General features: G+C 47.9%; 2 protein-coding genes across 3 annotated transcripts in view; one reads left to right on the plus strand and one right to left on the minus strand.

Annotated features, from left to right (window-relative positions):
- The window catches only part of SGPL1 (sphingosine-1-phosphate lyase 1), a 59,173-nt gene extending 45,743 nt beyond the window's left edge, over positions 1-13,430 (plus strand). For both annotated transcript variants that reach the window (XM_036336993.1, XM_036336994.1), the window contains 8 exons: positions 803-891; positions 2,683-2,788; positions 4,968-5,066; positions 6,128-6,277; positions 7,735-7,973; positions 9,298-9,444; positions 10,387-10,507; positions 11,027-13,430. In XM_036336993.1, coding sequence (XP_036192886.1) covers positions 803-891; positions 2,683-2,788; positions 4,968-5,066; positions 6,128-6,277; positions 7,735-7,973; positions 9,298-9,444; positions 10,387-10,507; positions 11,027-11,167 — 1,092 coding nt within the window. In that variant the 3' untranslated portion in view covers positions 11,168-13,430. The remainder of the gene's footprint in view (positions 1-802; positions 892-2,682; positions 2,789-4,967; positions 5,067-6,127; positions 6,278-7,734; positions 7,974-9,297; positions 9,445-10,386; positions 10,508-11,026) is intronic.
- A 2,180-nt stretch (positions 13,431-15,610) lies between these two features.
- PCBD1 (pterin-4 alpha-carbinolamine dehydratase 1) lies at positions 15,611-21,876 on the minus strand. The gene is made up of 4 exons (XM_036336995.1): positions 21,682-21,876; positions 18,386-18,517; positions 17,636-17,716; positions 15,611-16,172 (listed from the first exon to the last, which is right to left on the minus strand). Exons 1-4 carry the CDS (start codon positions 21,838-21,840, stop codon positions 16,074-16,076), a joined length of 471 nt encoding a protein of 156 aa, XP_036192888.1. The 5' UTR covers positions 21,841-21,876; the 3' UTR covers positions 15,611-16,073.
- Positions 21,877-24,310: the final 2,434 nt, after the last annotated feature.

Below are 24,310 nucleotides of genomic sequence, written 5' to 3' on the forward strand. Positions count from 1 at the left end.
AGCCAGGTGGGTATGATATGCCTGTGTTAGTCATGGCTTACTGAGAGTCAGCCCAGGCATTAAGAAATGTTAATTGAGGGTCTGTTAGGTGTCTGCTACGAGGCTTGGTGCTAGGAATATTGTCATGAACAGACTGGCCCTCACCTTTATGAGATTGTAGTCCCCTAGGGTCAATAGGATGACTGAAATGACCGCTGCGTCTTTTTGTTGCCTGTATCAGAGTTGCTAGACCTCGCTTCAGGAAAACATTTTATTTCATTTAGAAACATTAGGATTTTTGTTTTGATTTCAGATAACAAACTAGGTAGAGGCTTCTTTTTTTTTTTTTCAAACTTGTCAAAAACCAGAAGTTCACTTTGGAATGCCTAATATCTGTTCTTTGTCTTCTAATATATTGCATAGTTTACTAGAATTGTAACTTCACAATTTCACGTTCTCAGTAGGCATTGAAAATGTAAATCAAAGTCAATCCTGATGCTTTTGAATGGTGTAAAATGCATTATCCTATCTGCAGTTGGAGGAATTAATGTGGAAATGGATTGTGCACAGATCTGGGCAGATGTGCAAGTTGTCCAGACAGCATGGAGCTTCTGCTCATTGTTAGTTAGTGTTTTCACTCTTCTCCTGAACCCAGTGTGGGCTTAGCAAGCGAAGCCAGGTTTCCCTTCTGGAAGACGTAACAGTGTCTGCCCTGTGGCACACAAGACCTTACCTCTTTCTGTACCAACCACCGTCAACATCAGGGCAGGCTGATAACTACCCCTAACTTCCCTCCACAAATGACATCTCTCCTTTTTCACAGGTGACCTCTGGGGGTACAGAAAGCATACTGATGGCCTGCAAAGCTTATCGGGACCTGGCCTTAGAGAAGGGGATCAGAACTCCAGAAATGTATGTGTGTGGGGCTGTGTCGTTCTCCCCACCCCCTGCTGAGATTTGTCTGGAATGCTGCTGCCTGAAGCACCCTGACTGCTTTCAGCGTCTTCTCTTCCTTTGGCAATTCTAGTCCTCTTTCCTCCTGTCCTGTGTCCTTGACTCTTCTCTCTTCACATTCACCAAAATCCTAAGTGGATTAGCCAGTTAATTTTCAAAATCACGCCCCCCACATACACCCTGACCCACCTCTCTTTTATAAATGGTGCATATACTGCAAGCAAAAATGAGATCCTTTTTCTAAGTGACAAGACTACATCTATGAATTCTGTGATATTTATTATAAATTATTTGGAGCCTGAGGAACGCTCTCTGTTTATATTAGTTCAATGAAAGTTATTTTACAGGCTGCTTTGGGGTTCCCCTAAGAAAATTTCAAGCTAGCTTGGCTGGTGTAGGTCAATGGGTGAGCATTGACCCAGGAACCAGGAAGTCACCTGTTGGATTCCTGGTCAGGGCACATGTCTGGGTTGCGGGCTCAATCCCCAGTAGGGGGCGTGCAGGAGGCAGCCAATCGATGAGTCTCTCTCATCATTGATGTTTCTATCTCTCTCTCTCCCTTCCTTTCTGAAATTAATAAAAATATATTTAAAGAAAAAAAATTTCAAGCTAAGGGTAGTTTTATGGGATAGAAAATTCTTTAATCTTTTTGAGGTTTACCCATATTGCCACCCCATAGATTTTTGGGGTTTTTTGCAATATATTTGTATTGATTTCAGACAGCAAGGGAGAGGGAGAGAGAGAGAGAGAGAGAGAGAAATATCAATGATGAGAGAGAATCATTGATTAGCTGCTTCCTGCACACCCCGTACTGTGGATTGAGCCTGCAACCTGTGCACGTGCCCCTGACCAGAATCAAACTTGGGGCCCTTTAGTCCGCAGGCCGACACTCTATCCGCCGAGACAAACTGGCTAGGGCCCACCCCATAGTTTCGCTATTTGGTTGCATTTTTTTTTTTTTCTGTAGACCCTCTCCTTGTACAGTGTGTTTATACATTATTCGGGTTAATGTTTTTCCCACAAGTGTCAGTGATTAGGACTTGCATGATCTCATGCTGCAATTCCTACTTAGCCTAAGAGAATAAATCAGGCTACCATCTTTCTTCAAGCTAAATCTTTGGTGCTTGGTACTTAGTAAGAGAGCTTTTTCTCCATTAAAGGGAACAGGTTAATTGTAAGCATGGAACCATTGAGGGAAGTCTGAAAGCAAATACTTAACTATGACTCAGTTTCCTTTTTTAATACTATTTGAAATGCTACTTCCAAGTGTGCAGTGCAGATGGGGATTATAGTTTCTTATAGGATCGTGGTCTTTCAAAGATGGAGGGGACCTTTGATCTGATGCTTGGCTGCTGCTTTAACAGCCCTGCCAAGCAAGCTTACATTTCCTGCCTCAACCTGTACCGTGTCAGGAAGCTTGCTCTTCTCTGATGTGCCTGTCTTTGGATAGGCAACCACTTTATGTTAATTTGATCCAAATTCCCCGTTCTCTTACCTGTCAGCTCTAGTTTATATTTTGGATCCTTCGATGTAGGATTACTTCCAAGTTTTTCCTGTTGCCAAAATGATTTCCTAAATAGTAGGGAGAAGGTTCTTTAGAATATCTCTTTTTGTGCTTAAAAAGTAAATATAAACACTTTAAAATTTTTGAGGAAAAGTAATCAGAAGTTTACTCCTGATGTTTTAGATTAGCTGCAACTATGTTCTTTTGAACCTCATTTCCTTATTCTCTTCTTCCCTGTCTCTTAGTGTGGCCCCCCAGAGTGCCCATGCTGCGTTTGACAAGGCAGCCCATTATTTTGGGATGAAGATTATACGGGTTCCACTGAACAAAATGATGGAGGTGGATGTTCGGGTGAGTTCCTCTGAAGGGCCATTGTCTGCCCTGGGCTGTGAGAAGCAGGAAGTGTACCCAGTTGACTGTTTTTTTCCAGTGTCACATGCAGACAGGCTCAAAATGTCTTTGATTGTAGTGGCCAGAGTTGCAAAATCTTCCACTGGCAGTGCTGATTGAGTACAGCTTCAGTCTTTGCACAGATTCATCCGTTTGTTCCTAACTTTAAAGACCCGGGTTTGCTTCAGCACCGCCACCTTCTCTTCTCTGTTTGTGAAATAAGCATGTCCTAACTTGCTCTAAGACTCTGACTGTGGTTTGTATGTTTTATAACTTTTAAAAAAATCCTAACTGGAGGATATGTTTTTATTGATTTGAGAGAGAGAGAGAGAGAGAGAGAGAGAGAGAGAGAGAGAGAGAGAGATAGAGGGAGAGATATGCCCTAAGAGAGGGGGGAGAGAGAGGAGAGAGAGAAGAGAGAGAAAGAGAAAGAGAGAGAGATGCCCTGACGGGGAATCGAACCTTTTGGTGTACAGGATGTACAAAACCAGCCAGGGTGTCACTGTGGTTTTGATTGGCCTGAGTGAGCACCATTGCCAGTATAAAGTAATGATTTTTTCCATAAGTAAACTATTCCAGTTTATTAGCATTAGCATTATTCCCCTCATCTTTATTGAGGCATTAATGTACAATTAATTGACAAATTAAAAATTGTATATATTTAAGGAGTGCAACTTAATGTTTTGATGTCAGTATACATTGTGAAGTAGTCAACATAATCAAGCGTTTAACATTTTCATCACCTCGCACAGTTAACATTTTTCTTTTTTTTTTTTTTTCATGGTTGAAATATTTAAGACTGCCCTGTAGATCTCTAATTAAATTTTAAATATACAATGCAGTATTAATAAAACTTGTTTAGTAGTCACATGGCAATACATTTTATCTCCAGAATGTATTTGTGTAATTGAAACTTGGTACCCCCCCCCCTTTTTTTTATTTTATTGCTTAAAGTATTACAAAGGGCATTACATATGTGTCCTTTTTTTTTTTTCCGCCCTTGACAATCCCCTGGCCTCCCCTACCCCCCAGTGTCTTATGTCCATTGGTTATGCTTATATGCATGCATACAAGTCCTTCGGTTGATCTCTTACCCCCTCCCTCCTGCCCCCCAGCCCTCCCCGGCCTTCCCGCTGCAGTTTGACAACCTGTTTGAGGCAGCTCTGCCTTTGTATCTATTTTTGTTCATAAGTTTATAATGGTCTCTATTATCCATGAATGAGTGAGATCATGTGGTATTTTTCCTTCATTGACTGGCTTATTTCACTTAGCATAATGCTCTCCAGTTCCATCCATGCCGTTGCAAATGGTAAGAGTTCCTTCTTTTTTACAGCAGCATAGTATTCCATCGTGTAGATGTACCACAGTTTTCTCATCCATTCATCTACTGATGGGCACTTAGGCTGTTTCCAGATCTTAGCTGTGGTGAATTGTGCTGCTATGAACATAGGGGTGCATGAAACTTGGTACCCCTTGACCAACATCTCCCCATTCCTCCACTCCCAACCCCTGGCAGCCACCTTTCTACTCTCTGCTCTCTGCTTCTGTAGGTTCAGGTTTTTAGATCTAAGTGAGATCATGCAATATTTGTCTTTCTGTTCCTGGCTTAAGTTAGCGTAGTGTCGTCCAGGTTCACCCATGTAGTCAAAAATGGCAGGATTTCTTTTCTTTTTAAGGCTGAATAATATTCCTTTCTTGATTAATTTCATGCCTTGCATTTGTATAGAACTTTCCAGCATTCAGAGTGCTATCGGAATTTCATTGGAGCCTGGGGCAGCCCAGGGAGGTCATAGAAGCTGCTAGTATTATTGCAGTTCATAGATGAGGAAACGGACTGGGTGGAGTGAAGTAGTTTACACCAGGTTTCACTGCTAGTTGGCTTTTACCTCTTAGCCCAATATTCTTTTTCCCTCACAAGGGATTTTGCTGTTTTTGTATTGTGCTCTCTTCCCCCAGTGGACCCATCTAGCCTTGTTTGTATTCTGCTACGATGGTGGGCAGCAGGCTTCTCCCAGGTTGGAGAGGTGAAGGAGGGGCCAGTAGTGGAACTGAAGTTTGTAGACTAGATTAATCTTGTTAGGGCAATAGGAGAGTAACTGAGATGTGGATGCTCATTTTCCTTCCCACGTGTAACTCCTAGGCAATGAGAAGAGCCATCTCCAGGAACACTGCCATGCTCGTCTGTTCTACCCCACAGTTCCCTCATGGTGTGATCGATCCTGTTCCTGAAGTGGCCAAGGTATGTGAGAAAAAGGGACCCCTAGGCAGTGAAACTGAGATTTTAAAATAGAATCTCATGGTACAGTATTTGGCAAATAGAAGCGATTTTGAATTTAGATTTTAGCACATGGGTGGTGAATAGCTCTCATCAGCTCTGTGGTAAACTCTGCAGCTCTGTTTGGAGCCTCTGAAGGTTACTGGCTTCTGCTGTGGGGGAGGAGAATAGAAGGAAGAAGCCTTTGTTTAAATGGGATATTTGGAGGTAGGACTAACATTTCAATTCAGATCAGGAAATGATCTGCATTTAGGAGCATGCCTACCAAAGGGTGGTATTCAATCTGCTGCTCCATAGTACACCCTCCCTCCTTACCTGCTGGGAAGTTAGCAAGCAGGACCTTGGACCCACTCCAGAGGCAGCTGGAATCAGAGTGGTGCTCATTTTCTGCATGATTTTGCAGTGAATTTGAGGGCCTGCATATTTAAATATAAAATAAACACCACATTTCAGATGAATTATTTTGAAGGCTAAATACATTTGAAAGATGAACTCTTTTTATTGGGAATGTCAAAAAGTAGACAGCTTTTTAAAACATGGAAGATATCCTATATAATAAAAGGCTAATATGCAAATTGACCAAACAGCAGAATAACCGGTCGCTATGATGCTCACTGGCCACCAGGGAGCAGATGCTCAATGGAGGAGCTGCCCCCTGGTGGTCAGTGCACTCCCACAGGGGGAGCACTGCTCAGCCAGAAGCCGGTCTCATGGCTGGCAAGCGCAGCGGCGGTGGCAGGAGCCTCTCCCACCTCCACAGCAGTGCTAAGGATGTCCGACTGACGGCATCCTTAGGGAGCGGGCCTAAGCCGTCAGTCGGACATCCCTTGAGGGCTCCCGGACCGCGCGAGGGCACAGGCTGAGGGGGATCCCCCCCCCCCAAGTGCACGAATTTCATGCACCGGGCCTCTAGTAGTACATAATGGCCTTATAGTTACAGCCCACTTTTCCACCCATGTCTTGCAAAGTTTTTGTTACAGGGCTGTAAATGAAATTCTCTTATGGTCTTTGTTTTTTGGAACTAGCTGGCTGTCAAATACAAAATACCTCTTCATGTAGACGCTTGTCTGGGGGGCTTTCTCATCGTCTTTATGGAGAAAGCAGGATACCCACTGGAGCAACCATTTGATTTCCGGGTGAAAGGTGTGACCAGCATTTCAGCGGATACCCATAAGGTGAGCTACGGAAGGGACCAAATGTCAGTCAGAGGAGACAGCTGATTATTTTGACCGTTATCAACAAAATAAATTGGTTAAAGCATTAGCTTTTCCCAAAATGTAAAATGAAATCTGGCTCTTTGTTTTCACCAGGGCAGCTGATTCAGGTGACAGGGTCCAGTGATAGAGATGACAAGCAATAGTGGAAAGGAACCCATTATCTTTGTGTCTTATGGCTGAGAGAATTTCTATAACTGGGACATGTTAGTGTAGTGGCCCTTTTTAGAGTTAGTTCCCGCCCTAGCTGGTTTGGCTCAGTGGATAGAGCATCGGCTTACGAACTGAAGGGTACCAGGTTCGATTCTGGTCAAGGGCACATGCCTGGGTTGCAGGCTTGGTCCAACGTACCTGTGACAGCCAATCAATGATTCCCTCTCATCATTTATGTTTCTATCTCTCTCTTCCTCTCCCTTCCTCTCTGAAATCAATAAAAATATATTAAAAAAAAAAAAAAAAAAAGAGTTTCCTGAACCTTGAGGCGATCTGAGGGGAGGATGAAGGGAGGTTTAATTGGGCTTCCTGAGGGAGGTATGTAAATGCTGCAGCTCCCATGCTGTTGGGTTCCTGTACCTGTGGCAGGAGTATGCTGATGGAAAGTCCTTTGGAAAAAGGGAAGAACTTAACGTGCTCAGGAATGTTTGGCTTGTAATGTTTGAAATGTCCATTCCTGCTCCCCCTCATGGACTGAGACAAAATCTAGATCAGTTTATTGTAAAACTGGATGAAATAGCTTCTAGATTCTGAAGCTCTTAGTAGAAAGGAAGTGTACTAGTAAGTGAACAAGGATGAGAAGGGAGTGAGGTCGTGATTGTAGTTGACCTGAGTGACTTGGATTCCTGGCTTCCAGTGGCACTTTATCTTTGCTTTCATCCTGACATACTGCCCTGGAATAATGATTTATTTATTATTTTTTAAAATATATTTTAATTGATTTCAGAGAGGAAGGAAGAGGGAGAGAGAGAGAGAAACATCAATGATGAGAGAGAATCATTGGTTGGCTGCCTCCTGCAAGCCCCACACTGGGGATTGAGCCCACAACCTGAGCATGTGCCCTTGATCGGAATCGAATCTGGAACCTTTCAGCTTGTAGGCCGATGCTCTATCCACTAAGCTGAACCGGCTAGGGCTGGAATAATGTTTTAAATAAGGAAAACCACATGCTGGGTGGGAAAGGGGAAGTAAACTGATTAGCAGGACAAGGCACTGTTCCTACTGGGCCTTGGATTCTTCATCCCTAAAATAGAGTTTCAGCTCCATCCCTTCAGTTCTCTCTACCTGTTAACATTGTAAGTTTGAATTTTTAATGTGAGTGAGAAGCATCATAGAGAATGTGAGGGAACATTTTCCATGATCAGCGTGCCAGGGCAGGTCTGCTGAATAGAATTGTGCAATCACCTGTCTGCTTCTCCCCTCAGTATGGCTATGCCCCCAAAGGCTCTTCCGTGGTGTTATACAGTGACAAGAAGTACAGGAGCTATCAGTTCTTCGTTGATCCAGACTGGCAGGGTGGCATCTACGCTTCCCCAACCGTCGCGGGCTCACGGCCTGGTGGCATTAGTGCAGCCTGCTGGGCTGCCTTGATGCACTTCGGTGAGAGCGGCTATGTTGAAGCTACCAAACAGATCATCAAAACGTCTCGCTTCCTCAAGTCAGAGTATGTGGAAGATTGGGATTCTCCTTGTCTCTTGCTTTGTCTGCTAGTGTGCTCAAGGCATCTGCCCGGCCAGGCACCTGTAGCCCCAGCCCATTCGTTGTCTCCTGAGAGACCAAGGGCTTAGGACAGCAGCTTAGGAGTGTGGTGTTGGCCTGGGAGGATAGGGCTCCCTTGCTCTGCTGTGACTTGGAATGTCAGGTTAGCGCTTCATCTAGGCCAGCGGTTCTCAACCTGTGGGTCACGACCCCTTTGGTGGTCGAACGACCCTTTCACAGGGGTCGCCTAAGACCATCCTGCATATTAGATATTTACATTACGATTCATAACAGTAGAAAAATTACAGTTATGAAGTAGCAATGAAAATAATTTGATGGTTGGGGGGTCACAACATGAGGAACTGTATTTAAAGGGCCAGAAGGTTGAGAAACACTGATCTAGGCCATCTTGTTTCCAAGGATGTCTTAACCACTGGCAGCTCTTACCAAGTACGGAGGGACAGTTTAATGACTGAGACAAGACAGTGGTTCTGAAATTTGAGGATGCATCCTAATCACCTGGAGGGCTTATTAAAGTGCAGATTCCTGGGCCCTGCTCCTAGAGTTCTAACTCATTAGATCTGGAATGGCCTGAGCATTTGCATTTCTAGGAAGTTCCCAGTGGATGCTGATGCTGCTGGTCTAGGAATCCCACTTGGAGAATCACTGGAATAAGAAAAGAACTGGAGAAGGAATGGGGAAGGGGGCGGCGATGGAATCTTGGGTTAAGCTAAGGCTAGAACTAAGCTGTGTGCTCTGTTGAGCATATCTGTTCACATACTGCCTGTCTCTCTGTGTCAACAGGATTGGGGAGGTTTTTTTCAGAATCTTGAGGGTGAATAAAAGTGGCCAGTGGACATGTTTCATTTGAAAAAAGGCCCACATATGATTCTGATAATCCCTATCTGTTGAGAACTGTACTAGTTCTTGCTTTAGAGACTACATATGTTTTTAAAATTGAGGGATGGAGAAATTGTTTTTTCAGTATTTTGAAAAAGTGTCTTATTCCTCAGATGTCCATGGGGGTGATATCATAATTTGGGAGTTGGGCAGACAGGTTAGGAGCCAATGATTCTGATTCATTGGGTCTAGATATGGTTTGGGCCTTTGACTATTTGTAATGCTTAGGAATTACTGATCTCAGTCTAGATACCTTATTTTACAGGATGAGAAAACTAAAGCCCAAAAGGTTAGGCTGTAAGGGAAACATTGGGTGATGAAAGAGATGATGACCAGAGGACCGTATGTGGCTGAATTTTCTTTCTGTTCCTTTTCTTGTTTGCTTTAAGACTGGAAAATATCAAAGGCATCTTTGTTTTTGGGGATCCTCAGTTGTCGGTCATTGCTCTGGGCTCCCATGATTTTGACATCTACCGACTGTTTAATCTGATGACTGCTAAGGGGTGGAACTTGAACCAGCTGCAGTTCCCGTCCAGGTAAACTTAAAGAAGCCCCTTTTTCTTCCTTTGCTTTGTGACTTTTGAAGAACTTGGGTAGCAAGGTGATCTGTAGAGATGGGCTGCTAGGGCCCAGCACTAGTGGCAACAGTAGGATCTAGGATTTCTGTCCAGACACCTGGAGTATCTCAGTATCAAAACAGGACCATTATCTTTAAACTTTGGCAAAGTTAGGTGGCAGCCTCTTGAGATCAGGGGTCTGTCATAAGATTCCCACCCCCACTCTCTCTGTACTCTCAGATCCGTCTTGTACACGGTCTTCATGTTGCTCTTATAAACCGACTTGTATCTGAGTAATACTTAGCTCACAACCTCCCAGTGCTCCTGGTCCTTCAGGCCTGCTGCTTCCCTAGCCTCACCGTCCATGCTGCCTTTAAGTCAGCACTCCCCCCCCCCCCCCCCCAGCAGAATAGGGCTCTTCGGTGTCCCCCACGTACCCTGACCCGATCACGTTCGCACCATTGCCAGCCCCATTTGACTCTGCCTTTTCCTCTTCACAATCCCTCTGCCCCACAGACGCCCTCCAGGGGCATTAGAGCTGCTTCTCTGCCCTGACACCCTTCAAGACCCAGCCGATGGCCCTGTCCCCAGGAGGGCTTATCATCTAAGATAAAGGCCACATGGCTGAAGGACTCGTGGTGGACAGATTTTGAGGAGAGGGGTGGGGTAGCACAGCCGCTGTATCCATTCTGTCAGGAAGGTTCTTGATGAGGCCGAGACGCCCTCCTGCCAGCCCGTGCTTGACAAGCCATGGACTTGGGAGCCCTGGTTCCCAGCCCTGGGGACAGTGTGGACGACTACACTTGTCACAAGTAACGTGAAGGAGCAACCAATAAATGCCTGTACTGGGGGCTGCTTTATTTTACAACTTCAAAATTTTTTTTCTAAGGTGCATCTCTCTTTGTCTCTCTTCTCTCATAGTATTCATTTCTGCGTCACGTTAGTACACACCCGGAAGCGAGTAGCCGTACAGTTCCTAAAGGACGTCCGAGAGTCTGTCACTCAAATCATGAAGAACCCTAAAGGAAAGGCCACAGGAATGGTAGGAGCACTTGGGGTTTTATCTTCTCTGTTGAAGGTTAGGTGTTACGGGGAGGGGGTTGAAAGAACCAGGTGGCCTCGAGTCTGTTCCTGCCTCTGCCTCTTATCCACAAACCTGTTTCCTTATTTCATTGTGGCTGATGATTTCTGCCTTGTCCATTCCCAGGGAATGGACAGACTGAGTATAAAGCACCCTGTAAATTTGTAAGTGCTGTATGCAAAGGCAGGTGGTGGCAGTGTCCATTTGAAAAGAAAAATTTGACACCGGAGAGGCAATAAACCAATTGTCTCTTGAATTTTCTACATAAAATCCCACAGGATAGTTCCTTTGGGCAGAAAGGCAGATGACTGGCAAGTACCTGGGAAAACTTAGCGAGCTGGCTATCCCTCTGATAGAATGGAGCCTGGGGTGGGGATGGAGTTGGGGAGAGGAGGCCACATGCAAGGCAAGGATCGGGGGGGGAGGAGCACAGCCGTTCTGGATCCCTCATCATTAACAATTCTGTGACTGGATTTGCAGGGTGCGATCTATGGCATGGCCCAGACCACTGTCGACAGGAACCAGGTAGCAGAATTGTCCTCGATCTTCCTGGACAGCCTTTTCAGCACAGACACTGTACCTCAGGGCAGCCAGATGAATGGCTCTCCGAAGCCCCGCTGAGCCCGAGGGCATTTGGCCTTCAGAAGGTTCTGGGGTGTGGAACAGGCCCCACAGAGATTCAATATCTGGTCTTGCTCCATAGAGCACAACGAGACAGACGCAAGACAGCTTGATCCTCAGGATTCGAGTTCCTCCTTTCATCATCCTTTTGTGGTTTTTAATGTGAAAGCCCCGAAGGATTCCATGACGTAATTATTTTGCCCTTGTTCTAAACATCACCCCAGGAATTGTTTTAACCGTTTCTTCTCTAATCTTTCTAGCTTTTACCTTCACTTAATCATGGGGTGGCAGCTCTGGCCTGTCCTGATTCCTTAGGGAAGCTGGGGCACAGTTTGAGGTAGAAAAAGGTTTTCTTTGTCATCCCAAGCAGATTGTTTTATAGTCAAATAGGGAGCATTCGTGTGACAGAAGTTTCCCGGGTGGGTGTTCGGTAACTCTACGCAGGACGCTCTTCAGCCTGCTCTCCGAGTGGGTCACTTGTCTCTCAGAGTTACTTTTACTGCAGCCTGTTTTCTTCTCCCAAGACACAGGCTGACCAGGCCGTTGTTACTCTGCAGCAGTGGTCAGTCTGCCAAGGCAGCGTGTCCAGTGGTACATGGTCCTCTTCTAGTGTGTAGTCCCTTTGGTATTGGGTTTCCACCATCTTTGGAGATTCGTATTTGAAATTGTGCCCCCACTGGTTTATTCTGGAACTAGGAAGGGACTGTAATTCCCAGAGAATCTAGGACCTCCTGGCCTATTGCTGCCTCTCTGAGTATCAGGGTAGGATGAGCACGCAAATTCAAATATGTCACCAAAGTTCATTGTAGGCCTCCCCTCCCTCACTGCTTTAAGCCATCATATATGAGAATATGTTTGCTCACAGCACCTTCACAAGTTGCCTTGATTTATCCTAGTTGGTACAAGGAGGGTATGAGTGAGTCCCCAAGGCAAGGGAAAATGTTTTGTTCCATTGGTGTGTTCTTCCAGCCTCCTTCCTCTCATTCAGCTCCCAAAGGTACTATGGCAGTTCAGCCTCAGGTACTGGACACTTCTCAGCCCTGGCGAGGATGAGAGAACATTTTGGAATAGGGAAACAAGATGGTGTCGGTTGTAGCCTAGGGCTTGTGATTTCTTTAGATGCTCAGAATGGTGCAGGGACAGGGCCAAACTCTGTGCCCACTTTCTACCTTTTCTGCCCTGCATGGGGCCTGCCTGGATCTCACCTGAGCCACTGTCCTACCCTAGTGACGACATACTGTATGTGTGCCTTTTCCTCAGTGGGGAGCAGTGGTGGCTATTCCTGACCCAGGCCCAGGGGTGGGGATCAGTCTTTGAGGTTTTGTTTGGGTTGGGAGAAACTCCTCTGTCCGTTCCCCTTCTCAGGGACTCCTGAAGATTCAGCCACTTCAGGCTGGTATCCTCTCGCCCCCCTCGCTGGGTATGCTGGCCAGGAGCCAACATGACCATTTCCCCCAGCTCCTCACCACTTTTGTCTAAAATGTTCTTCTGCACTGTACTGTCTACACAAAACTGTGACTGGCCATGTCGCTGCAGGGTGTGTGTGGTTGTCAGTCATCCTGTGCATTGTGGGTTCCAAGAGTGGTTGGTGTGTGTGTGTGTGTGCGCGCGCGCGTGCATGTGTTACAGTTGCTGAAATGGTGGGCATCTCCTGAGAGAGGAGGAGTGGTCGGAGCTGTGGGTGAATTGTCTTTTGTGTCTCCAGTGCATTCATTATGTTGGAGGAAGTCCAGGGACCCAGCCCCACCCAGCAGGCACCACTGTGGTTTGTCGGCTGCTAAAATGGAGAAGCATGCACCCTACAGAGTGTTCTCTTCCTCCACTGTCCCCCCAGGACCGCCCCCTGTGCTGTGATAACATTGCTGCAGGGGTTGGGCTGGGGTGAAGGTCGTGGGACTATTTTTCAAAGGGACCTACTGTAGCCACTTTATGTTTACGAGCCTTAGTTTGAGTTAACATTTGTGGGCTTTCCACTCTGTGTGTATCTGCTTGTAGTAGCACCCCGTCTGGCAGAGGTGGGCAGAATGGCAAATGTCCACTGGCCTCTGCAAAAACTGTACTTTCTTTTTTCTGCATTAGAAGTCAGTAGACATGTGACTATACTGCCGTGTCACTTCATATTGCCAGTTTTATACTTGGAAAATGGTACTTGCCTCCTTTAAATCTTCTGTCTTTAACCTCCTCGTTCCCTCAACGTTCTCTTCCTAATTGCAGCAATAATCTCTTAAAAAGCAATTAAATAATTAAATGTTTCAAATCTTGATTGTTGTGGATGGTTGCATTCATTTATTAGGTGTCTGCACATCATCCCAGATGGGATGCTGGCAGCTCTTGAACCCGCAGCTGGTGAGAGATCGCCCCCGTGTGGTGAACTGGTTGTCTGTGACACTGATATTAGGGCAAATAGACATGAGTGGGTGAGCAGCACGCCTGCCTAGTTCCCAGCACTTTCATGGCTCCACCGGGAGTGATGGCCACACCTGCTTTAAGGAGGTCTGGAACTCAGGTCTTTAGTTCCCCAGGGGTAGGGTCCTGCTTTATGCCGTCATCTTTGTCATCCACTTCTTACGTATACCTTAATGACAGATTGAAGCATCTGGGCTAGTGTCCAGCCAGCTGGGCAGTGAGCTCCATCTAACCATGGACACGGACTTCACACCTTGCATTTGGTTTGGGAACTGATGCAACCCCTCCAATTATCTTTGCACCCACAACTGCTGAGTGTCTTGTTCCATTATGACCAAGAAGCGAGAAGCCTTTTTGAAGGGCTATTCAGGTTCCAAAGACTCGTTCAGGTAACCACACTTTTCATCTGGCTTTCAGCCCATTCAGCCTTTGCCAGAATCAAGTCGAGCAGTGTGGTCTTTGCTGTAGTTTTATGCCAGATGACTCAGTTCCCTGAGCACCTGCTTGCTTTGGGGTAAACCCTAGAGAAAGAGGGGCCAGCATATGCTTTGATAGGAGATGTGGCCCATCTAAGAAATGGTGTCGGGTGCGTACACCTGCTCCTTGCAGCTGTGGGCCTCTCTGCCTTCTGTATGGGTTCTTGGTAGCAATGAGCCACTTATAGCTCAACCCAGTAGTGACAAAAGTAATGGCGGAGGCCTAAATTGATGGCCTGGGTGTGGTAAAAGTCAGATTTTTGAGGGCCTTTTCTTGATTTGGAGTTTTAATTGCTTTAGTTTTTCTTGTGCTTTCTTTATTATCACTTCTCTTTAACTCCATTCCCTATAATTTGAATTGCTTGAATAATTTTAGAATAAACATTTCTAAAAAAAGTGTGTCGTTGTCCCACATAAAAGTGCTTCATACAACTGTAGTGTCCTCTGATTTGGTGTTTTCAACCCTTGATTCACGCCGTAAGCAGAGGCAAGAAGCTGGCATAACACAGTGTGATGTGGCTGCGGTCCCCTAACCCACAGTCATCAGGTCAAAGTGCACTTAGAAAAATTTACGTCAGAAGAGCAGATGAGGGACCACTGTCTGTACCTTGTTGGTTTTGACACTAGGCTTTGCTGAGAATTTGTTATTAATGTAGGCAATGATAATCCTTATTAGCATAGGCTGGGAAGGGGGGCCTGCTTGTCCCTCTTGCCAACAATATGCTGATTTCTCGACCACCAGCCTCTGCCTCTTCTGGCCTGTTGCAGGGCCAACTCCTCCAGGGTGACTGGGTTGTGACATTGCTAGATGCCTGCTCCAAGTGACCCTGGTATCTGTAAGTCAGCTTAGCACCCAGGCAGCCTCAGGTTAGATGTCATAGGTGAGAACTCTTGCATAATGGCCAACATGAAATGACAGCCGTGTGGCATGCACACCCCGTGGACGACACTGCTCAGTGCCCCCTCTGTCCTGCACGTCAGTGAGTGTCTTGCCCTAGCGTTGCTTACTGGGTTGGAGGACCAATCTGCGAATCGGCTTCTTAACTCTCAGGTGGCAAACAGCTTGCCATCTTCTAAGTCTTGGCTTTTGTCATCGCCCTTAGAGTGAAAAGCAGACAAGCCTTGAGACTGTGGCTGAGTTTCTAGGAAAGTGTGAAAGCCGTCAGGATTAGAAATCTCACCTGAGGTTGTAGGCCAAGACAGCGTGGTCCAGGCTGCCTTTTTAGGCGTAGGCCTCAGCAGGCGTGTGTACAGTGTCCTGCTCACCTTCATCTTCGTTCATGATGCCACCTCTGCCTCAGGAGTCGGATTCAGGTCTGAGGCACAACTCAAATGAAGCTCCAGAGTCACCTTGTTAGTCCCGTCCTGTTCTCCGCGCAGTTCCTATCCCTGCACCAGTGCTGCCTTCATTTATCTGCGCAGTAGCAGTTACCTGTGTCCCTGTTTGCTTCCCCTGGAGGATACTGAACTCCTTGAAGGCAGGGTGGTACCCAGGAAGTGCTTTAAATGCCTGTTGACTGCAATTTGGATTGATCTGTGGAAGAGAAGGTTCTAGCCTGCGGCCAAGTGAAACAAGTTTTATTTGAGGCATAAAAGCATGCATTTCTATCACATAGGAGGGGGCTGGCATTAAGGTTCTGGTTTCTAAGATTCTGTCTGTCTTAGACACAGCTCCTACCACAGCTTCTTGGGAAATGAATTAGAAAGGGAGCAAGATACGGCCTGGAAAGAAAATCATTTCTGTTGCTGGAAAGCTGTAAGGAATGGGAAGATCTTATTCAAACGAGGGCACCTTCTTTAGGGCCCCAAGATGAAGGGCAGTGTGGAGGAAAACAGTCCGAGTTCCTGGTGTTGGCAGTGACACTGGCATCTCTTCCCACAGCAAGGACTCGCCCCGAAATGGAGGCAGCAAGGTGGACATAGCAATTTTGACTACAGCAGCACTTGGGGGGCTCCCCTGTTCTCTCTGGATTTCCAGATCAGTCACCCCTTTCCCTGAAGAATTCAACGAGGCAAGGCAGGGTCTAGGTCATGGACACGGCTACTTGTTCGATGAAGCTGGCCAGGTTTATGTCCCGTTCCGACAGGCCTGCACACTCATGGGTGCTCAGGGTGATGTGGACCTGAAACAGAGCCAGAGATTGGGACCAGCTGATTCCATGGACTTCACCGAAGAGCAGGAGTCACTAGCTGTTGGCTCAGCCACACCGAGCTCCGGAATACAGGCATACCCCGCTTCACTGCGCTTCCCTGGGGCTGCGCTTCTACAAGTTGAGAGAGTTTGTCCCTCCAGCAAAGAGGCCACGACTTGCGAAAGCAGTGGTTCTCAACCTGCGGGTCACGACCCCTTTGGGGGGGTTGAATGACCCTTTCACAGAGGTCGCCTAAGATATTTACATTACGATTCATAACAGTAGCAAAATTACAGTTATGAAGTAGCAACGAAAATAATTTTATGGTTGGGGGTCACCACAACATGAAGAACTGTATTAAAGGGTCACAGCATTAGGAAGGTTGAGAACCACTGCGCTAAAGGCTCAGGTGATAGCACTTGTTAAGAATAAAGTATTTTTAAATTAAGGTATGAACATTGCTTTTTTAGACATAATGCCATTGCACACTTAATAGAGGACAATAGAGTGTAAACATAACTCTTACACGCACTGAAACAAATCTGTGTGACTCGCTTTGTGGTGGTGGTCTGGACCGGAACCCACATCTCTGAGGTCTGCCTGTGGCAGCCAGTCACTATGGGGTTTCCCCTGGGGGCTGCTGTCCCGACAGCACTGGTTTCTGTAACAGCAGTGCAGGACTGTCTTCTATTCCACCTCCAAAAAAACCGGCAACTTCAGCTTTAGGTTAAAAATGAAATCTCCAAACATTGAGAGTTACCTAAAAACTAAAGATGAGCCCTGCCCAGTGTGGCTCAGCTGGTTGGAGCAGCATCACCAAAAGGTTACGGGTTTGATTCCTGGTCAGGGCACATACCTAGGTTTCAGGTTCACTCCCCTGCCTGGCGCATACAGGGAGGCAACTGATCTATGTTTATCTCCCACACAGATGTTTCTCTCCCACACAGATGTTTCTCTCTCCCATCCCCTCTGTAAAATCAATGAGCATGTCCTCGGGTGAGGATTAAAGACAAAACAAAAAAACTAAAGGACTCCAATTCCCACTAAACGCTATCCATGTCTTCTAGCCTTAATGTTTTCAGAATCCAGGATAGCGCTTGGCCCATGGCAGGCATTTAATGACTGTTTCAGTTCATTCAGAATATCTGATCTGTTTGCTGTGCATGGCTATTAGTTCAATTGTATTACCTCATTCTTCCATTCCTTCAGAAAGATTTAGGCCACGTAGAGCTACGAACAGTGGCTATGTCGGACTCCCACAGCCTTTCCTTCCTTGGGTTTTATCTTCTTGGTGTCTACTTGAACAGTGTTTTAACGTGCATTTTAAACATTTGTAGAGATGAATGGAGCAGGAGGAGTGGACAGTCTGGGTGAGGAGGCCCGTAGGGAAGTCCAAGGGAGGTGGAGTTCTCGGAACTTGAACTCGCCAAGCACAACAGGCACACATCACTCACCTTGTTGTACACGTTAAACCATTCAGGATGGTGGTCCAGCTTCTCAGCCTGCAGGGCCACCCTTGTCATGAAGCCAAAGGCCTGTTAGTGGAGTGAGACCCAGGTTAGTGTTTTGCGCGAGAGGCTGCTGGGCACCCTTCCGTGGCCAGTGTTAGGCCTCGATGCAGGAGGGCTGACAGGCTTCCTAGGAGGAGACCCCCTCGCGCTTTCACCATCCCCAGCATCTTGCCACTGGTTCTGAGGCAGGAGCTCGAGGGGGTCTCCCTGCAGTAGGAAGGAAGACCACCAACAAGGTGGAAACACCGCAGAGGTGGTGAGTCTTGGCCAATCTTTTGTCTAAAATATCTTCAGATGTAAGTTCAAGGTGTGGAGAGTCCAAAGCCAGGTCTGCCCTCTCCCATCCCCAAGGGTGACACTGTCTGAGTAACCTGCATTAGTGTAGTGTTTGAGCGTCTAGGACAGCGGTTCTCAACCTGTGGGTTGCAACCCCTTTGGCGGTCGAATGACCCTTTCACAGAGGTCGCCTAAGACCATCCTGCATATCAGATATTTACATTACGATTCATAACAGTAGCAACATTACAGTTATGAAGTAGCAACGAAAATAACTTTATGGTTGGGTCACAACATGAGGAACTGTATTTAAAGGGCCAGAAGGTTGAGAACCACTGGTCTAAGACTTCAAGGAAGAGAACAAGTGTGACCCCATGAGCCCCAGACTCAGAAAACTGTCCCCCCCCTGGGCCATACCCGGTTGAAGTCTTTGAAATGGAACTGCTTGAAGATGGCATCTCGGCCTTCCACCTCGTTCCACCCCACGGCCCTCAGGTTTGGCAGCAGCTGGTCCCTCTCCTCAGCACTGAGCCTGTGTGCTTTGCCAGCCTAGGAGAGGAAAAACCAGAGGCCCAAGGGCATGTCTTAGTACAGGACAAAGCAGAGGGCCCAGACCTTTGAGGGAACTGAGCCAGCTTCCACTGGCAGCTCTGGACCCAGGTGACAGTCAAAGGGCAGCTGGTCTAAAGCATAGACTTGGAGTGGGGAGGGTGGCACCCTGCCCTGGAGGTGGGGCCCTGGTGCAGGCACTGATAGGTTCTTAGATTTACACTCCACGAAAAAGGACAGAAAACCCTGTCCTGGCCAGCACACCCAAGTGTTGTGGGTTCAATTCCCGGTCAAGGGCATGTCCTAGGTTGCAGGTTTGATCCCAGGTCCTGGTTGAGGTACGTGCAGGCAACCAGTCAATATGTCTCTCTCACATCAATGTTTCTCCCTCTCTCCCCGTCCCCCTCCACTCTCTCTAAAAATCAATGGAAAAATATCCTTGAATGAGGATTACAAAAAAAAAAAAAAAAGAGAAAATCCTAAAGTATGATGTCAATCACATCAAACTAAGTAATGTTCCCCATCCCCCCAAAGTAAGTCTCTTACACTAATGAGGGAGTAAGAGCAAAACCTAGCCTAGACGTGTGTGTATTACCACATAACCTTACAGAAAGTGAGCACCCAACCGTCCAGCCTTCCTTTTCCAATTACGGACCTGCCTCCGTGCCCCTACGGGTACCTGCTGCCAGGTGCACTGAAGAGGAGACAGGCCTGGAAGGGGAAGACCCCGGCACTTCCCCGAGTCAGTGAGAGCCTCGGCATCCTTCTCAAGTGGGCCGGTGCCTCTGTCCCTGGGGCCGGCAAAGGGCCCAGCACTAACGACATTCCAGGCGGCCCTGAGCCACAGTGCAGCAGACGAGCACTGACCACCACCCAGTGCGTCTCCATGGCGCTCCCAGCCGCCTCTGGTTCCCAGCGGCCAGGCCACAGGTTCGCAGACTTCCTTCCCCGACCTTCTTTCCTGTCAGGCTGGGAAGCCTGAGCCACAGAGCTCGGTTAAAAGTCGAAGTCACTTGGCCAAAGGCAACTGGCAAACCTAGTTCCCCATCTGTATATTGTGCAAAGTGCCCTCTGGGCAGCCCGGATTGGCACAATTCAGGCCATGAGCGGGACCTTCCGAGAACTGAAGGAAGCAAGTCAGTTCTATCCTGTGGAGGCTCCAGGTCTAGGAGCTTAGGGGGGTCCCAGAATGAGGCTCCTGAAATCGATCCCCCAAGGACGGCAACCATGCAGCGCTAAGTAAAAAGCGCACCAAGGTCTGGGGAGACAATGTGAGGGAGGGGAAAGCAGCGTTCCTGAGGCAGCCCGCAGGCCACATGGGTGGAGGGAGCGTGCAGGGGTGGTTCCAGCCCAGTTCCTTTCTCCAGCCAGGTGGCCCGTGGCACTCATCTCCTGGGCTTCACGGGTGAAAGGGGACAAGCACGTCCACGTCACATCAGCAAGAGCCAATGGGACACTTCAGTAAACACCGTTGTTATTAAAGCAGCGGTTCTCAACCTGTGGGTCGCGACCCCTTTCACAGGGGCCGCCTAAGACCATCCTGCATATCAGATATTGACATGACGATTCACAACAGTAGCAACATTACAGTGATGAAGTAGCAACGAAAATAATTTTAGGGTTGGGTCACAACATGAGGAACTGTATTTAAAGGGCCAGAAGGTTGAGAACCACTGTAAATTAAAGGCGTGTCATCTGCATTTTTAAAAGGAAACTTCCTGGGAGAAGTAGGCTCATGATGGGCCTTGGGTTTGGGCAGAATTGGAAAAGCGCTCCGGCAAAGTCCATCTTTTTCCCCTCCTGAAATCACGTGCTCTCTCTGGATGCTCAGACGCGGTCTGTCTGCCCTCTGTGCCGCAGAGCCAGGGAAGGCAGCAGAGATGGGCATCACAGAGCTCCGTTCCGGAGCTGGCCTTTCTCGGTGGCTGAGAAGCCTGCTCCACGTTTCCAGGCAACCGGATGACCAGACGTCACCCAGGGCATCAGAGCTCACTGTTTGGTTCTTCCGCTCTGAAAGGAGCGGTGGGTACTAGTGAGTCCCCGGAGGGCCCCCCTTCTCTTTAGAGTCCTCTGGAACCCCCGGACTCACAGCCCGAGGCTGAGCTGACAAGCCCCTCTAATCTGGGGTCAGAGGGGGGAAGGGGCCGTGTTTACTTAGTAAATCCCAAATCAGGCCTGTCCTGGCCAGGCCTCTGAGGGAGTGTGCCCAGCGGTTACTGATTACCCATGTCCTGCTCCTGGGGCCTCCCTGTGGCTCACTCACCAGCTCCCCCTCCAGCCATAGCCTTCACAGTGCCTCTCAGGTGTCACTGGGGTCTGGACTGCTCCTAATGCTTTGGGGCCAGAAATGGGCTGTTTATACAGCTTCCCGGGTCTAGAGGCTCCTCTCCAGCTGAGGTGGGGAGCCGGGGAGGCGGTGCTGAAGCACACCTGAGACGAGACGAGACCCTCCTGGGGGCAAGCTCAGCCCGCAGGACAGATGATCCTGAGCCATGGTGTTTGCACTGCGGGGCAGACCTCAAACTAGGCACCAGGGGCTGGCTCCGAGGCCAGGGGCAGCACAGGGCGCCCAGCGGGCTTCGCCAGCCCCGGTGCCCAGAAGTGCAAGCCAGAAGGGCAGTAAACAGGGCGCAGAGGAACTCACGAATCCCATCTCCCTCTCCACACTCCCACATACAGACACAGCCCATCCCCACCTCCAATACCACCCTCGGGGACCATAACGGCGGCTGCGTATGCTGTCCCTCCCCACCCAGGCCCTGGTCCCACCGCCCCACCTGTACCCAGGGAGGTCGCTAAGCCCCGCCCGAACTATTGTGGTGCCGAGGGGGCACAGGCCTGGGAGCCCCGGGCCAGCCTGCCTGTTACCTGGACCTACCACCGCCCTCTCGTGGCCTCAGCCTCCCCAGGGGCACCACCAGGGGTGGGAGCGAGACAGACCTCCCCCCACCCCCCACCCACTCTCCGAACCAGGCGCGTGCTAACCTGCCAGGGGCTCAGAGGAACCCTCCCCACCTTTCCCACCCTCCCTCCCCCGCCCAGCCAGCGCAGTCTGCTGCGGGGGAGCGGGGACCCTAAGGCCCCCTTCCTCTTCTCGGACCCTAACGCACGCCCGTTCCTAACGGGGCTGCCCCCATCGCGGCGGCGCGCGACTCCCCCCTCACCATGTCGGGGCGCAGCGTGGGCGCGGGCGAGCAGCAGGTGGCGGCGGAGAGGGCGAGCGCGGCACGGGGTGCACCGGCGGCCGTCGGGCGGGCGGGGCCGGGCTGGGGCCGCCCCGGGGCGGGGAGTGCAGACGGGGCGGGGCCGCCACCCGTAATCATTAACTCTGTCCGGCCGCAACCGGCGCGAGCGGTCTCTGCCGCTTCCAGCATTTTCCTGGGTGCACCGGTGCTGTGGATTGGAGCTCAGGGGTTACGTAAGCGGGCTCCACGGCAGGCTGACGCGTTCGAATCCTGCGCTGCCCCTCAGCCAGCTGTGCCCCTTACCCTGGGCGGGAGATTGCCTTTGTAAACACTCCTTATTTAGGGTTTGATCTACAGTAAATTGCACACATTTAAAGTGTAAAATTGGATGCGTTTTGACGTATGTTCGCTTCCATGCAACCATCATCACGATGAAGATCATGAACATATCCATCCTCCCTAAAAGTGTCCTTCCTCTTCCTTCTTCAGAGAACCATTGATCTGCTTCCCCTCCCTGTGGATTATACCCCATTTTCTAGAATTCGATGTCAGTGGAAATCATACAGTATTACCCCTTTTGTGCCTGGTTTCTCTCAGTACAAAGACTGTTTGAGGCTCACCCGTGCAGGGGTGTCCATAGTTCCTGTCTCTGATGGCTAAGTAACGTTTATTTTATAGTATTACATTGTCTTGGACATGTCACCACGTGGTTATCCATTCGCTTGTGGATGGACATTTGGGTTGTTTCCAGTTGTTGAGCTGCTGAAAATTTCAGATGACAAGTCCTTGCATAGATAGGTGCCTTCATTTTTCTTGGGTCAGTACCGAGGAGTGAATGGCTAAGCCACATGGTAGATGTATGTTTATAACTTCTTAGGAAACTGCCGCAGGGGTGGCACCATCACACACGCCCACCGTCGATAGGTGAGAGCTCCCGGTCCCTGGCCCCGCAGATGCACCAGCGCTTGGCATGGTCAGTCGTTTTAATTCTAGCCATTCTCACTGGTGTGTAGTGGTATCTCATTGTAGTTTTTAAAAAATATATATTTTATTGATTTTTTACAGAGACGGAGGGAGAGGGATAGAGAGTTAGAAACATTGATGAGAGAGAATCATCGATCAGCTGCCTCCTGCACACCTCCTACTGGGGATGTGCCCGCAACCAAGGTACCAGAATCGAACCTGGGACCTTTTAGTCCGCAGGCTGACGCTCTATCCACTGAGCCAAACTGGTTAGGGCTCATTATAGTTTTAATTTGAGTTTCCGTAATGACTGATGATATCCAACGTCTTTTCATGTGCTTCTTTACCTATTCAAGTTTTCTGACCATTTAAAAAATGTAGTGTTTGTTTTCTTACTGGGTTTTGAGAGTTATTTTGGATACAAGCACTTTAGCAGATAGATCATTTGCAAGTATTTTCTCTTCATTCTCACAGTGTCTTTCAAAGAGCAGATGCTCTTAATTTTGATGAAACTCAATATATCAAATGTTTCTTTTATAGACTGATATTTTAGTGTTGCAACTAAGAAATCTTTGCCTGACCCAAGGTCACAAAAGATTTTCTTTTATGTTTTCTCTTATGTTTTATAGTTTTTTGTTTGTTTGTTTTACATTTAGGCCTGCGATCCATTTTTAGTTAATTTTTCATATGCTCTGAGTTATGGATCCAAATTAACTTTATGCATATGGGTATTGAATTGTTCCCTTCTCCACTGAATTGCCTTTGTGTGGAGAGCGGCTACAGTGTTTGGACAGGTTCGAGCCTTAGACTAATGAGAGGGCACAATTCTCTCGTGGCAAAGCCACGTGCAAGTCCTAGCTTAAAGGGCAAAGCCCTCCCAGCACAATTATAGCCAAAGGCTTGTAAGCTTGACCTTATGGTCCGAACCTGTGGTCCCACGTGGCTGAGTGCTATGGGCTTCGGGAGGTGCAGCAAGTAAACAAAGCTTGATCAGGTGCATGTAATTGAGTAGATTCGAAACCCACGAGAACGTTATAAACATCTTGACCACGCCCTTACTTTGCCTCGTGGAATCTGGCTAGAAAATAAAGACTTGGCTTGCAGGTTGTGGTGCTGTTTCTCCATCAGAGAGGGCAGCGTCCACTAGCCACGGCTTTATTCTCTTGTCTGTCTTTTCTAATCCTTCACCACCACCACCGCCAGGTTCATCCATGGCCGTGCTGGCATGGCACACCTTTGTACACTTGTTTTTAAAAAATCAATGGGCCGTGTATGTGTGAGTTTGTTTGGGGAGTTTCTCTTCTGTCCCATTGATCTATATGTCCATCTGGATGCCAACACCACACTGTCTTGACGACTGTAGCTTTATAAAGCTGGAAGTCAGGTAACATACATCCTTTGATATGAAAAACATTTTTTTAAATTAACCTTCATCCCTATACTCCACTTTTACTTATGTCCTCACAATAGTGACCTTTCTAATATGGTAATATATATTTTTGTTTGTACATGTTCTTCCCAAAAAAAGCATGTTGTTGTTTCACCTCTCTGTATTTTTTTTGTAAATTGTACTGTTATGCCATATCTCATTCCAGAATAGTTAGTGGACAGAATAGAATAGTGGATAATTCAAAGCAGAATAGTT

The sequence above is a fragment of the Myotis myotis genome, unplaced genomic scaffold (genome assembly GCF_014108235.1).
Source record: "Myotis myotis isolate mMyoMyo1 unplaced genomic scaffold, mMyoMyo1.p scaffold_m19_p_15, whole genome shotgun sequence".
NCBI lineage: Eukaryota > Metazoa > Chordata > Mammalia > Chiroptera > Vespertilionidae > Myotis > Myotis myotis.